Source organism: Corvus kubaryi, unplaced genomic scaffold (assembly GCF_017639235.1).
Source record: "Corvus kubaryi isolate FWS band 111438036 unplaced genomic scaffold, C.kubaryi_AGA036_p1.0 split1-131, whole genome shotgun sequence".
In the NCBI taxonomy this organism is placed as follows: domain Eukaryota; kingdom Metazoa; phylum Chordata; class Aves; order Passeriformes; family Corvidae; genus Corvus; species Corvus kubaryi.
Window position 1 is genome coordinate 5,605,829 of NW_024582073.1, and position 14,643 is coordinate 5,620,471.

General features: G+C 40.6%; 1 protein-coding gene and 1 long non-coding RNA gene across 5 annotated transcripts; one reads left to right on the forward strand and one right to left on the reverse strand.

Moving 5' to 3' along the window:
- Positions 1-92: 92 nt before the first annotated feature.
- On the forward strand, positions 93-13,720 carry OCIAD2 (OCIA domain containing 2). Of its 4 annotated transcripts, none has more exons than XM_042053363.1 (8): positions 93-195; positions 3,404-3,533; positions 5,898-5,988; positions 6,797-6,850; positions 8,667-8,714; positions 9,718-9,823; positions 11,019-11,106; positions 13,512-13,720. In XM_042053363.1, the coding sequence occupies exons 2-7, from the start codon at positions 3,474-3,476 to the stop codon at positions 11,098-11,100; spliced, it is 441 nt and encodes a 146-aa protein (XP_041909297.1). In that variant the 5' UTR covers positions 93-195; positions 3,404-3,473; the 3' UTR covers positions 11,101-11,106; positions 13,512-13,720. The 4 variants fall into 4 exon arrangements, with proteins under 4 accessions (XP_041909297.1, XP_041909298.1, XP_041909301.1 ...); XM_042053364.1 differs by having other exon boundaries at positions 103-195; positions 3,401-3,533; XM_042053367.1 differs by lacking the exon at positions 93-195 and adding an exon at positions 343-430.
- On the reverse strand, positions 2,457-8,105 carry LOC121676607. The gene is made up of 2 exons (XR_006020514.1): positions 6,742-8,105; positions 2,457-3,088 (listed from the first exon to the last, which is right to left on the reverse strand). It is a non-coding gene; the product is annotated as an uncharacterized LOC121676607 (long non-coding RNA).
- Positions 13,721-14,643: the final 923 nt, after the last annotated feature.

The window sequence follows — 14,643 nt, forward strand, 5'->3', positions numbered from 1 at the left end:
GCGGTGGAGCCCGGCAGCACGGGCGGGCCGGCCTCCGCCCCAGCGCCGCTCAGCCCGGGAGGCGGGCACGGGCTGCAGCCGCTCCCCGCCCGGCCGCGGCTCCTGCGCAGGCGGGCCCATTCGCGGGCTTCCGGGGCCGGCCGGGCCGGGCCGGTCAGCCCAGCCCATTCCGCTTCCTCCGGACGCCGGAGGAAGGTAAGCGCGGCTGGGGGGCTGTGAGTGTCAGACTCCTCCTTTCCGCGCCAAGCGGCTGAGCTCCGCGGGGCCGGGTTTCTCCGGCGTCACGGCGGGGGGAAGGCTGGAGTCGGGGCGTGGCTCTCGGCAGCCGGCCCGGGGCAGGCGGGGTCTGCGGGGCGTGTGCCGCCTCAGCGCCACGGGGCCGTCTCCCCTCAGTGCAGGAAGCGCGCTGATGTGCTGGAGGGTGTGGAGTGTAAGTCCTGTTAGGAGCGGCTGAGGAAGCTGCGCGTCTTTAGCCTGGGGAAAAGGAGGCTCAGGCTTATTGCCCTCTACAACCACCTGTAAGGAGGTTGTAGCCAGATGGGCATTGGTCTGTTCTCCCAGACGACTAATAACAGGACAAGAGAACGTGGCCTCAAGCTGTGCCGGACGAGGTTCAGGTTGAACATCAGGAAGAATTTCTTCACAAAAAGGGTGATTAGACATTGGAATGGACTGCCAGGGAGGCGGTGGAGTGGACGTGACACTTAGTGCTATTATCTAGTTGACAAGGTGGTGTTTGGTCAAAGCTTGGATTCGATGATCTCAGAGGTCTTTTCCAGCCTAATTGGTTCTGTGATACTGTGAAAGCAATCCTCTGTGCTGGCCGGGCGAGGACTGCCCTGGGTGAGGGCACTGAGCAGCTGCTGCATTCCCCAGCGCCGTGCTGTCAGGTGGTGGTAAAGAGTTTTTCATTGACGACCTAGTGCAGCTACTCTGTAGACTCTCCTTTGAAATAAGAGCCTGAGTTTAAAACAAAGAGCCAGTTTAGATAGGTGTGAAACATGTTGAGTCTTGCCACCTTTCGTTTTCCTCACAATGGTCCTTGAAGCGCCTCTCTGAAATCCTTGATGAGTTGTCTCGGTGATGAGTGCCCTGGGCATAACTGCCCACTGCATGTACTAGTTAATACATGCAATTTTGGCTCCCTCTTTCTTCCCCAAAGTAGCCCTAGAAATTATGGGGTCACCATTCCTATTCAGAAGGGGACTTTTTATTGAAAACAGAGTATAGGAAGTTGACAAGTCTCACATTTGAAAAACTTAGCTATCATCTTGCATACTGCTTCTTTATCATCCCATTAGAGGTATTGAATCCATGAGATTTTTCAGGAGCCTGATATTAGCATTTTCTTCCATAAATGAATAAATGATCCAGAATAGTTCTTGTAGAAGATGAGTAAGTTTTTTGAATATTTGATCCTTGCAAACCACATTGATTTAATCTTGTATTATATAGGTATTTCACTTAAACTAGTATAATATAATTGGGGAATTCTTCCCAGAATATATAGTTAATTGTTACACTAAGAATTACATGTCAGGTTGAGAAAATAGCAATGAGTATTACAGAAAATTGCAAGAAAGTTAAATTTCTTCAGTAAGCTAATGGAAATAAAGTTAATTTCTGGGATGACACTTGTCTTTGCAAGACACAGGGCCTCAAAATACTGGAACACTTTTGCATTCCTCAGATAGGAGACAGCATGTCTGCTAGGTATGAATATTAATAATTCAGTTACATAATATTTTTATGACATGACCTCTGTCTCTTTGTTTCATTCTTGCCAGTATAGCTTTTAGCTTTCATCCCATGAAAGATGGGATGATGGGAGATGTACCATGAGGCTGCTTAAAGGGCTAAATATTTGGGGGGTTCATGATGTTGAAGCAGTAGCATAGCTGAATAAATTATAATTCAGGAGAAACGTGTACTTAGGGCAATATAGGAGTCCAATGGCAAACTGCAAATCTTTATAAACTTAATTTATACCATTCTTTTTCCCTTGTTTTATTATTATCCTCCTGTGACTCAGCTGTTTTATCATCATGAAAAAGACAAGCACTTTAAATCTGTTGCAGCAGTTAGAAACTGTTTCCAGTGACTATTTTTATGCAGCCGTCTGCCCAAGTAGGCTTTGTGAGTAGATAAGAACAAGAAAGCAGATAAGAATAAGAAAATTTGAGTGATTTTTGATTGATGCAAATCTCTTTAAAGTTTTATGCATCTTTCTCATATTCTATGTCCTTTTTTTGCATTAAGTGACAAGAGACTGATAAAAACTAAATTGCTCTCAGACTGAGGAAGACAGTGCAGAGCTTTGAGCTTCCCTCATATAATACGGGTTTTCAAACCTACATTTTTTCAAAGACACAGTGATCACTGTCATTTCTGCAAGTGTCTGAGAATAAAGTGCAGACTGGTGCGAATGCAATGCTTTATTTAAGTTTTTTTTACCAAGGGGAGAGGAGGTTATGTTGCTTCTGTTCCATTTCTTAAAAAAGCTTCACTGTCTGAATATCTAATGTATGTGAAGCAGACGTTGCTTGAGCTTTATAGCTATGTAACTGACCCCAAAATAAGTGCAGGAAGTGGTTTATACAGTAATACTGTGAATGCCAAAAAACATTTAGGTCAATAAATTGTTGCGTATCTTTTCTGTTTAACTCTGCCCTTCACAGTCACTTCAGCCTTGCTCAGTGCCACCATTCTCAGAAAGTACTTTCGGAAAAGCAGAAGGGCCCTCTATGTTAATAAAGTGCCAGACCATGCAGCAAAGTGCTAGGTAAAAATCCAATTTACATGTTTGAATTACTCTAGAAATAAATGAGTTTCCTTCTTGCTTTTCCCTAGCAGTGAAGTTCTCAGGCATGGAAGATTGCAACTCTAAAACTCTTTGGAATCTATTTATTCTTTCTTGTTATTTTTTTAAAGGATGTTTGTAACTGAACTGTGGTTTTGGAATTACAGATATGGTTTGTGATAGGCTTGCCTGGTGGGTCCCATGGAATCCAGGCTTCAAATGATGGCAGTGAGGATAGAAATAGTGCAGTAATGCTGGACAGCACTCTAAAGAGGCTATTTCTTGGACCTGCAGTACATTAAAAAATTAGGAAGGTTTTCAATTACTTGCTCATATTTATTTGCATTTCTTCATGATTGAGCATACTGCACTAGGTCATGATTCAGCATTTAATTGTAGTTACTGACTTACCTGCATAAGTTACACACAAGGCTGTGTTGCTGATAAGTGATACACTGTGCTGTAGACTGTGTTTCAGGTGACTGAATGCTGTGTGCTGTAAAAAGTACACTCCTTTCAACCTGGTCATTTTTGTTTCTAGATGAACACTGGACTTACAAATATCAGTATGTTATCTTGACTTTTTACCTTTGTACCTAGCAGAAAGTAGCCAAGCATAAAGCGCATAGCTTCTGCTGAACAAGAGCAGTAGCAGAGTACAAGGAAAGAGACAATGTCTTCTGGAACAGTCCAACAGGAGAGTCAGATACCTCCAATAAAGCAACCTGGATGGGTAAGCTGGGTTTCCTCCCTTATATTTCAATGCTATTGCTAATGAATAACTGGGATTTTGCCTCAGTTGCTCTTACTGAAGAGAGAAATAGGTGTCTGTTAGCTTAAGCGTGTACATGAAGAGGGGAAAGGACAGTGTGTTATTTTTCCTGGTTCACTGTGCTCAGAGGCCTAGGAGCTGTGAATCTTAAGTCTCTGATTTATGCCCTGAGTTACAAGCTGGCATAGCTGGCATGGTGTCAGAGTACAAGTCCAGTACAACCTGTCCCCAACAAGTTCCATATGCACATGTCTGTGTATTCAGAGGGGGAGAAGGGAACAGTATGGCACAAGGATCTGGTCTACAGCTGTACAGAAGATGAACATTCTCCTCTGATAGAGAAATTGAGGAATTCAAGTGTGGTACAGTTTTTTGCTAACCAGTCACTACCAGAGGGCAGCAGTATTGGGCTGATCTGCAAGGAAGGGGCACAAGTGACAGCAGGGTGGCAGGGGCTAAGGCCTCAGGTACAGGGAGCACAGTACCCAAAAAAGGAAGAGAGGAGATCCAATGATGTTAACCAGGGTCAGCCTACAGTCAGTTCAGTGATGCCAGGCAAGTCTGATGCTAAGCCAGGTGATCACGTTAGCACGGCAAGGTAAGACATACCTACAACACAGTTAAGGCAAGGGCCTGAGCTTATATACAGCTCCTGAGCTGAAAGGCAGAGTCCCTGGGCAAAGCTTCTTGCTGTTTTCTCTGAGCTTTGCTCTTTTCACAGCAGTCTAATTCAGTGTTACACAACTGTGCCATGTTAGAGCTGACTCTGAGCCCAAGCAGCTAAACCCCTGGCAGGATATGTATGGAGGCAGAAAGGTTGCAAAGCCTGTTGGTGTGCTTGGGGCTCTGACACTCATTTCCTTATCTTTCAGTCAGCCTGTTTGTATTTTACTGTATTTGCTATGACCTTGCTCTGAAACCAGTTTGAAGTGGTTCTCTGTGGTCTGGAGTGGAGTCAATTCTGTATTGTTCAGCCAAGCAGCACCACCATTAACCTCTGTGGGAGCAGTGCTTGAAGAAGGGCTGAGATATTAATTAGCTATAATGTGAAATGTGTGGCTATGGCCAATAAATGCATTTCATTATTATGGCTATAAAATCATGGATCAGTCAGGCATAAAATGAGATAGAATCCTGTAACAGATGAATGTGCTCTTTTTCCCAAGACATTGCTTGTTCTATGATGTCTGGTTTTTCTTTCAAGAATATGTGTGTTTGAAGATGTTGTGTTTTTATAGAAAAATGTTAACATTTCAGTTAATTTTAACTTAATGACAACTCCTTTCCCTTGGCTTTTCTTGATGAGCACAATGTCATGGTATGGAATTGGACTATCCCTTGGATCAGCTGGGGTCAGGTGTCCCAGCTGTGTCCCCTACCAAATTCTTCTGCACCCCCAGCTGATTTGCTGGTGGGGAAGCCTGAGAAACAGAAAAGGCCTTGACTCTGCGTAAGCTCTATTCAGCAGTAATTAAATATCCCTGTATTGTGAACACTGGATTTGGATTTGGTCACAAATCCAAAACCTAGCACCATACCAGTTACTATGCAGAAAATAAACTCTTGTCCAGTCAAAACCAGTACACCCATTTATTTCAGATGTCTGATAATGACACTACAAGTGCTAACGCTGAGTCTTTTCTTAGAGAAAGAAAAATAATCTTACGTCCACAGGTCAATACTCTGGATAGTAGACTGCAAGAGATAATACTGTCACTTTTTCCTCTCAATCACAGTGGGTGAAAAAAGAGCTACCTTAAAGAAGCCTATTGGTGGCCTAATTTGTATTAGGGTGAAGCCAGTATGGTTGAGTTCAGTTAATGCCATGGATATATTTAAATTCCTCAGAGAGGAAGTTCTACTAGTGGGGAGTCTGGCAGAGTTTATGTTGACCCTCTTCTGAATACTTGCAAAATCTGCTCTTACTGAACTTCAGTTGGCTTCTGTACAGAGCAGAACTTGATTTTTGAAACTGCCACTCTGCCTTTATTTCCTGTCATTTCTTTCTGGGAGAGATAATGTAGCTCATGAGAATAAAATTACTAACAGATATAAAGCAATATGCTTCTGAGGCAAGCAGCAGCTGAGTAATTGTAGGAAAGACCAACAAGATGGGTGGTTTAAACTTAAAACCTATGTAGTTCTTTCTGTTTCTGTATTGGGGCATCAAGATTTTGTCACACCGCTAACAACAGAATAGGGAATTTCACTTGGAGGTTTTTGTATTTTAATTTTTTTAAAAATAATTTATCTTCTTTAATTGATTTATTTTTTTTCTTCCTGTGAGATTAAATTCAGCAAACTAATCCAGGTTTATGCTTTCAGCCAATGTTGTTTTGTCCCATCTCCCAAATTCAAGACAGAGAGATTGCAAGGATCCGTAAAGAATGCAAACAGGAAAGTTTCTGGTACAGAGGTGGGTGATCCAAAGTCATTCTTACCACACTCACCACACAGAATGACTTCTTGATGTATGTATGCAAAACTGTCTGCAAAATGCTTTTTTGTTGGAACACTGTTGTGGGTTAACTATGTCATGTTAAATTAAGCATTGTATTCTTAAAGGTTTGATTGAATTGTTTGCGTAATCGTTGTAGGTAAAGGTGGTTGAATTGAGGTCTTGTTTAATGTGAACTTTAGCAATTGTAGAGTTGGTTCTATTCTTGAAGTCCATTATTACAACCACCTTAGAAATGTTTTACTTCATTACATACTTAGTGCCTTTGAATGGAAGGCAGGCATGGCTACATGTCTTTGATTTCTGAAATTCTTTGTGTGTTAGGACATGTAAAAGATTAGTACTCAGTGTTTTAGTGCCTTTTAAGTCCACCCTCTCAGTTTGTGTCTAAATTACCTATTTCCTGAATGGAGAAGATTGAAAAGGGTTTCAGCATTTCATCGGAGCTGCTGTCATTACAAGTGTTCAGTAGTTAGAGGAGATACTCAGATTGTGGAAACTATTATGTAATAAATATATATGTATATAGCATTAGCTCCAGATGTTACAGCATGGCTGATGTCTAATGTGTGAGGACATCCTTGCTTTGAAGAGAATGTAATCTGAATGAGCAGGTATAATAGGTGTTTAAGACAGTAGGCAAAGTTAATGTTTAGAAGTAGTATGTTTAACATTAGAAACATAAAACATTTAATATATAAGAGTATTTACCAAATAAGTAGTGAATTTTGGCTGACACCAGCTACTCTCCTTTTCATTTGCACAGGTCTTCCTTTATCTCTTGGAAGCATGCTTGTCACCCAGGGGCTAATCTCAAAAGGTAAAGATAAAAAAATACATTATTAAAGTGCTGGTTTTTAATACCAATATTCCTCTCACTCATTACCGTCATTGTTATGGTGATTTGATTATTATGTGTGCATTGCCACAGTCATTCTTTTGAAAGAACATGAACTGAAAAGAGAATTTGCAAATCCAAAGACTGGTGGCTGGATTCTGTCTCCATGATCACATGTATTTGAGTAGAGCCTTCACTGGGGCAGCCTGTGGGGCAGAGCATTGTACAACCCAAGCGGGGGTGTTAGAATTGGGTACTGTAGCTCTAACTGTTGGTTTATTTGAAAAATGCTGGCAATGCTTTTACAGTGACCATGTATCAATATGACTACAGCTTTGGTGCAAAGGGACAAGGAGTACTGCCAAAGTGAGGAGACAGAGAGCTTTCTGTAGAGATGGCTTACGATCTGCAGGCTAACACAAAAGAAAATTGTATTCTGTTTATGTGGTGGATGAGCCTGGTTCTACACATGGCACCTTCAGTTTCCCTGCTGGGGGCCTTGACTGTGTATAAGGTTGAGGTTAGTGTTTTGGGGAAAGAGTGAGGGGCACCCTGAAGTCTGCTAAGCTATACCACAAGAGGCTGATGTGGGTTCCCTATTCCATCCTTGACCTAAGAGCTTGTAGGGAGACAGCGAGGGAAGAAGTAAGAGAAGGTGTGTCAGAGAAGGAATACACATTCAATAAAGGATGAGCAGCGATAGGAAGGGCACTGGGGCTGTCTCCATAGCTAACATGCCAGCCTCTGGCACCAGGTACTCTTCTCAGTTTCTGTTCATTGTACTTGGATGTTTCTGACCAGCTGTGAAGTAACAAATGCCCTTATTAAATAATCATTACTGTGTGTCAACAATTGGAGGGGAGTGATTAGAAACAAACAACACTTTTGTTCCTCCCTCGGCTGAGAGACACAATATAAAATTGCATAGATCACAGTGGGCAAAGGCCCTTGTGCTTAGCATAGGCTGAATGCTTCTCTGTCTAAACACTCTTCTGATGGCTGCACACAGTACCCTGCCTCTAGAAGAAGCTGGAGCTTCTATGCCTCATTATTACTATCTGAATGCATGTAACAGTGCAACCAGTGTTCGCTTCCCTTCCCTTTGCCACGGTAGTCTTGCTGTGTGGAGCCCTCCTCCACAGCATGGCACTCCTCTGCCAGACACATAGCTCTCAGAGGAATACTGGTTTCACCTCCTGAGCTTAACTGGGGGAATGTGGATTTTGGTGGAAAAGCTAAAGACAGTTTTTTGCTTTTCTTGTTTAGCACACTGTGTTCCCCTCTTAAAGGCCCAAATGTGTGATCTTTCCAGAGGAGGAGGCTAGATACCAGTGGTACAATTTTAATCAATAGCCACAGAAAGCTGCCAAAGAGCAGTTTCGTCCTACTTACACAGCACAAGGAGCTGGACCCTGTGTAAGAGATTTAATTTTGCTGTTTTATATGCAGGGTTGGTTTGTGCTGAAACATAAGCCACCATCACTTCTGCAGTGCTGCAGGTGTCACCAGTGGCAGACATGCTGCTTTCATGTTGGTTTACATTCTGAACTCCTGCCTGAGCTGAATCCTGCAAAGTCCAGGTTCTCTTCCTCTTATGACTCTAGGACTACCCCAAAACACATGCACTAAGAACTAGTGGAATGCAAAGTGCCCTGATGTATTGAAATCTGAGTTAGTGGACTTCATACCATCCTCACCTTAAGAAATGCAAAAGCCTGTAGGAAAATTGGTGCCCTGGTTTTGAGTGCTGATGAGTTCTTCAAGTGAATAAGCTTTCTGATCATTTCCTTTTTTGTAGGCATTTTCTCAGCAAGCGCAAGATTTGGTCCATACCCCAAGATGGCAAGTAAGTTGCACCCAATTCTAAAAGGAAAGGAAAGGTTCTTTACAGGCAGTATGCAGACCTTAGATGCATCTCTCTGAATTTCTTTCCAAAATCTTATTCTTTTGGAATTTATATGTTACCCCAGCAGATTAGGAAATCAGGTTTCTGATGTGTTTAAAAATAAATGTATGAAACATGATTCTTCTCATGTAAATATTTTCAGTAGCAGCTTATGTTTATGTAATGCAATCTCTCAAATTGGTATAAACTCCAGCCTCCACTTTGTTTTATAAATTATGTCAGCCTCATTGATCAGCTGTGCTTGGCAGATTGCACAACTTATGGTATCAAGAAGTCATGATACTATAATATATAAAATGGTATGGTCCTTTTCGTGTTTTCATTTGACTGATCTCAACTGTCTAATTCAAAACCATGGATTGATAAAGAAAGCAAATGGAAGCACAGAAACTGTACTGTACAGTGAGGTGGCTCATAAATGACAAGAAATTAAATTGATTCCTTCTTCAGTAGAAATTCAGCAGGAAATCAAGGATATTGAAGTAGTCTTTTATTCTGACTCCAATGAAAGCCACAGTGCAACAGTATGGCAAATTGATGTTCTGGCTTCTTAGAAGGCCAGAGAAGTTGGTGTTAAAAGTGTGATCATTAGAAGTAAACCATGGTGTGCAATCAAAGGCAAGACCAATTAGTGCTGACATTGTGTAGTAAATTTTATTTTCTCTAATCTGTTCCTCTAAATATTACATCCTTTTCCTGTATGCAGGAATATTATATCCTTTTTCTGTATGCATTGTTTTGGACCAGTTGCTCTCTCTCATGATAGGTAACCAGTTTTCAGTAGTTATTTAATTCACCCTGTAATCCCTGTGTAACTTCACGTGTTTGTGACGTGTTCTGAGAAGATGTGATACACAATTTGTTGTATGATTAAAATGGAGCCAATAGCACACTCCTGATTTAAGCTCTTGTATTAACAACGTTTTGTTATCTGTCTCTATAGTTGCTGGTGTCTTAGGCTTTGCCATTGGAAAGATGTCATACATGGGAGAATGCCAAAAAAAGTTTCAGAAAATTGGTATTGCACCATTTGGTCCACAACAAAAAAGGTCTGTGCTTATTTGAATTATTAAGCCTAGGTCAAAATAGTCTAAAACACACTAAAAATTATATGCAGCAGAACTATGAACTTAAGTTCTGTGATCAGATCCTGAGGTGCTAGTCATAGGCTATATATTGCAGTATTAGAAACTACTACACATTCTTCAGAAAATGCAAATTAAACTCACTGTAATACCTGTTACTAGGATATCCATGATTTCAATGAAAATTTTGTACTTTTAGGTGTGATGTGACAACAGTTACTAGTTCTCTTTTCATCTAGTGTCATACTGCTAAGATTGTCTGTGTTATCACTTCGACCCTTTGAGTCTTCCTTTGGAACATACATCAGGCCAAATATGCTACAGATTTTTTATAATGTTCTCATATTTTAACAAAAATTTAAATCTCAATCCATATTCCAACTTTCCCCTCCTCTGTGGCTTTGCCCAACCTCATACTGTCACGCCAAGCCATGAAGAGCACGAACTGAGAGGATGTTTTTTCCACCTTGCACCTCTAACCATAGAATAGATCTCAGTGGTCGACTTCTGTCGCCTGGCAACTCCACATTTCAGTCACTGTTTTCTCAACTTCACATAAAGTACTCCTTCACATCCAATCAGACTCTGACTTCCTTCCCAGCTCCTCCTTCAAATGCCTGTTATACTCTCTGTTCTCGATATGGCTTCTGGTACAAACCTTTCACTCACAAAATTTCCAAAAATTCTACACAAAAAATCGTTCTCCTTTGTCTTTCCACATTTTTCCCCCAGACCAACATGCCTATAAAAATGCCTGACTGATAATGGGAAGCTTCTTCATTGTTCATCTATTTCTCTACTTGTATTCTTCCCCCACATAAAAAGCTATATACTTGGTATTACACAAAATGTTATACACCTTACTCCTAGCTCAGTTTGCTCATAGGCAGAATGGCAAGGACCATCTTTTGCCGTTATATTTTGAAAATCCTGTTATATTTTGGCAATTGCTAGAAGGAGTACTTAATATTAATTAATGGGGGCTTATTGGCTGAGACATTTAGATGTCATATTTTGCAGTTTATATCCCATATTACAAGAATTGGGGAATATAGGCAAGAGATAACTTCTTCAAGAACTTTTGCCATCATGCTATATGGTTGTATTAGAAGAAATCCAGCAAAATTCTTCAATGTTTTATTTGCTTTCAATATTGTAGGCAGTGTCATCATGCTTGCAAAGAATGTAAAGCAAAATTGGGATCAAATGAGAGCGAAGATTCAATTCCTTCAGCATCTTAGTCCCAGGTAGTCAACCTTGTAATTTTTTTTAAAATCTCATGTTATTTTCCATGTTGAATGGTATTCTTCTTTTGAACAATATAGTGAAAATCACAGATTTTAATAATGGATCAAAATCCAAGCATTACTCAAGGAAATACTCCATATCTGTAATTTCTGATTAATTTTGTTCTTATTTTTACATTGCATACCTTTTATGCTAATTTTAAATCCCCCATCTCTGAGGAGTTTTTTTCTTTAGCTGTAGCAGAGTATTGCTGATTGACCTGAGTGGAATTAATTTGGATCAACTGCTTGTATTAAAACAAATGCAACTCCTTTCAATTTCCAGCTTGTTTTACTTAAGAATCAAATAATTATGGATTATGTTGGTATTTAAAAATGTACTGAAATACTGAGAACTAAAAGGAGACACAGCTAGGTGTGGGATTTTTGCATTCAGTACTACAGTTTGACTAGAGCCTTAGTGCAGTAGCAGAATAGTGATGCTCGAGCAGCCTGCTGTGGTGGGGCAGGGGACATGACTCATGTGGTGTTTTCACCCCAGAAAGGGGCAAGTTCCCTTTATGAAAAAGGAGGGTTTACAGGGTGGAAGGTAGGGGAGTGTTTAAAAGGACTTGCACTCCATGAAAAACAGGCCAGCAGCTGGGTTTTTTAAGAATGCTTTCACACTTTTTGCTTGTGGTAAGCTGGCCTACATTTCTCACACGCAGGAGAATGTGTGAAAGTGTTGCAAATAGCTTGGCTGCCTGCAAGAGAGGAGAGCACAGGGCCTGTTTGAAATCCTGCCATGTGAGTTTATATAGCTAAGAACAGAAGCCTGATGCAGAAATTGTTGGATTAAGTCTGGCATATATTATGTAGGAATTTAGACAAGGATATTGATAATAGTCCCTTTCTTACTCTTAAGTGTGTGCTCACAGAGGAATAAAGAGGAATATCCTATCAGAACCTGTTTACTTGCCCAGAAGAGAGATTTTGATGGACTTTTATTATGCAACAATGCATTGTGGCAGTGAGGATTGAAAAGAGTTTTCAGAGTTCTGAAAGAAGCCATTAGAATAAAGTCCTGATTTTGATCAACTTTGGTTCAGCATCTTACATCAAGTGCTGCAAGTGCTCAGCCACTAGCAGAAAATGCACTTTGGCTTAGGCTCACCTAATAGGGTTGTGCCAAAAGAGCAGTGCTTCCCTTGTGCCAGCTACAGAGATCGTGAAGTGAGTTGGCCCTCCAGATCAGCTCTCTGTGCTAGTTTGGTATGAGGAAAGGGGTAAAAAAACCCCCAAAACTTTCTGAAAGGTTTCTTGCTAGTGCCAGCATGAGAGAGGGAGTTAGCAAGACTTAATGCTGATAATTCAGGTAAGCCTGAATGAATAACATTCTAAATCCATTAGCAGTTATGAGTTTAATTAACCTCTTGCAATACTGTGCCGATTAACTGCTTTGGAAGATTTTCTTTTAAATAAATGCTTATGGAGGCTCACTTATTTCAAATAAGAACCCCAAAGCATATTTAATTGAGGATGGTCACTTACTAGCAATTATCTGTGTAGAGAAATTAAATATTTATGGTGGGATTTACCTCTGCTGTTTGTCAGAGCTGCAGCTTTCTGAACCTTCAATACAAACACATTCTGTTTTTCAGCCTTCCTCTGTGAGCTGACAGTATTTTTTCTGGTGTGCCAGTACCAGTTAGCTTTTAAATAAATTCCAAATTGTCTCAAATACAAAGGAGCCTCGCAGCTTTTTGAGGGGAAGAACCCAGGATGCCAGAGGCCCCTCTCTTTGTTTTCTTCCTGTAATGGGTCCTGGAATTTCTGCTGTGGAACCTGTTCCCTGTTCCAGCTCACATGTTCATCAAAGACATTTTAACAGCAGCTTAGGTCTTCTTGTTTGGTTTTTAGAAGATCTTGAAAGCTTAGTCAAAAACTTAGTTTGAAAACAAATGTAAGATAAGTGTATTTCTTTCAACTTTTAATTGCTGTAACGAAAAAGCCATTATATTTGGGCCAGTGTGGTATTTTGAATTTGCCAGAAATCAATTTTGATGGACAGGTTTTAGAAACTTAGGAAAAGAAGTACTGTAAGCATTGTGTTGTTTTGTGTACTGTTAAACCTCTTCTCTGTTTTGATAAAAGTTCTTAATTTAGCATGCTATGCTCTAAAAATGTGCAGACCCCCTGCTGAGCACATCTTGCTACTATCCATGCTAAGCATATGGTGCAAGCTCTGGCAGTGCTTAGGAAGACCACCCAGATAAAATTGTATTCATGTTTATGAGTCCAAAGGTAATGTCTTTTATCCTCAGGGACTCTGGAATGTTCTCAGAGAAATCACCAAGAAGCTCCATGTTTCACACTGAAAGCAAGGTGCCACTCATAAGTAACAGGTCCTTTTATTCTATTTACAGATGTGGTGAACATGATAAAAACCTTATGGACCAGCTTCTTTCAAGGCACTTTTCTGTAGATGAGAAATAATAATTTAGTGATTCTATCTCTTGGATTTGGTATAAATTGACTTATTTGAAATAGTTGTGTGTTGTTATATAGTTTGGTTTGCACTAAATACCAGTTTTTTGTAATGCACCTTTTGAAATACACTCCTCTCTTTTCAGCACGTGTTGGTTTATTTTCCTCTCTTCTGTGCAATTCAGTTCTTAGTGCTGAAAAATTGCATTTGTCTATTGTATTTAGATGCTGGCAATACTTTGTGTAGCAGGCAGAGTGGTTTATGATGGAATGTTTGTCTATGTCAAATGGAAAGAGTGTGAGGATGTTTAAGTGGTTTGCACAGTGAAGCAGCTGTTCAGTCTCTGGGCTGACCCCTTGGTTATGGAGTACTTTAAGAGTACCAAATCCAGGGAATTGTCATGCTCCAGTTACTATGCTGAATGAACTTCCCATAAGCCAGTTTTACACAAAGGTCCACTTTGCCAGGGATACCAAAAGTGGGTGCCACATTCATGAACAAGAACACACAATATTTTGGAACAGTTTGTGGTCTGCACAAAATCTGAGGCCACCAGATGTTGAAAAAAACAACCAAACCTAGATGGCACATGCTCTCTACAAACAGCAGGACACACAGTCTTCCATGAAACATCTCAGGAAATCAAAAGCAGACACTTCCCCTAAACACAGTGATGGCTTTCACATGGGAAGAAATGCACAGCTACTGGGAAGTTTGGGCTTCAGTGTCAGCTGATGAAGGCTGTCTTCTGTGGGGTTCTTCTGTTTGCTTTTATCCTGTGCCTATGGTTAGTGCCCCTCTTTTGAACAAGCTTCTGTGGGCATCTTTACTTGGACACAAAAAGATTCTGCAAGCAAAATATATAGTATGGAAAAGTGTAATGTAACTATTAATTAGTCAGTAAACACAAAAGACATTCTGGATTTGACAAAGTGATTAACATTGAGTACTGAACTTCCTTGACTCAACAGCACTTGGACAGCCTTTCCTATCCAAGCAGCCACCAGGCAGAAGGGGAATGGTTGGACTGACTAGACTCCCTGTCCTTTTCTTTCCTACAAGATTTTATA

What these genes read in the sequence shown, in the direction of transcription:
- OCIAD2 (XM_042053363.1), top strand. Translation starts at nt 3,474, where the DNA reads ATGTCTTCTGGAACAGTCCAACAGGAGAGTCAGATACCTCCAATAAAG. An exon ending in CAATAAAGCAACCTGGATGG is followed by an intron (nt 3,534 to 5,897) that starts GTAAGCTGGGTT and finishes TTATGCTTTCAG; the next exon opens with CCAATGTTGTTTTGTCCCAT. An exon ending in CCAGGGGCTAATCTCAAAAG is followed by an intron (nt 6,851 to 8,666) that starts GTAAAGATAAAA and finishes CCTTTTTTGTAG; the next exon opens with GCATTTTCTCAGCAAGCGCA.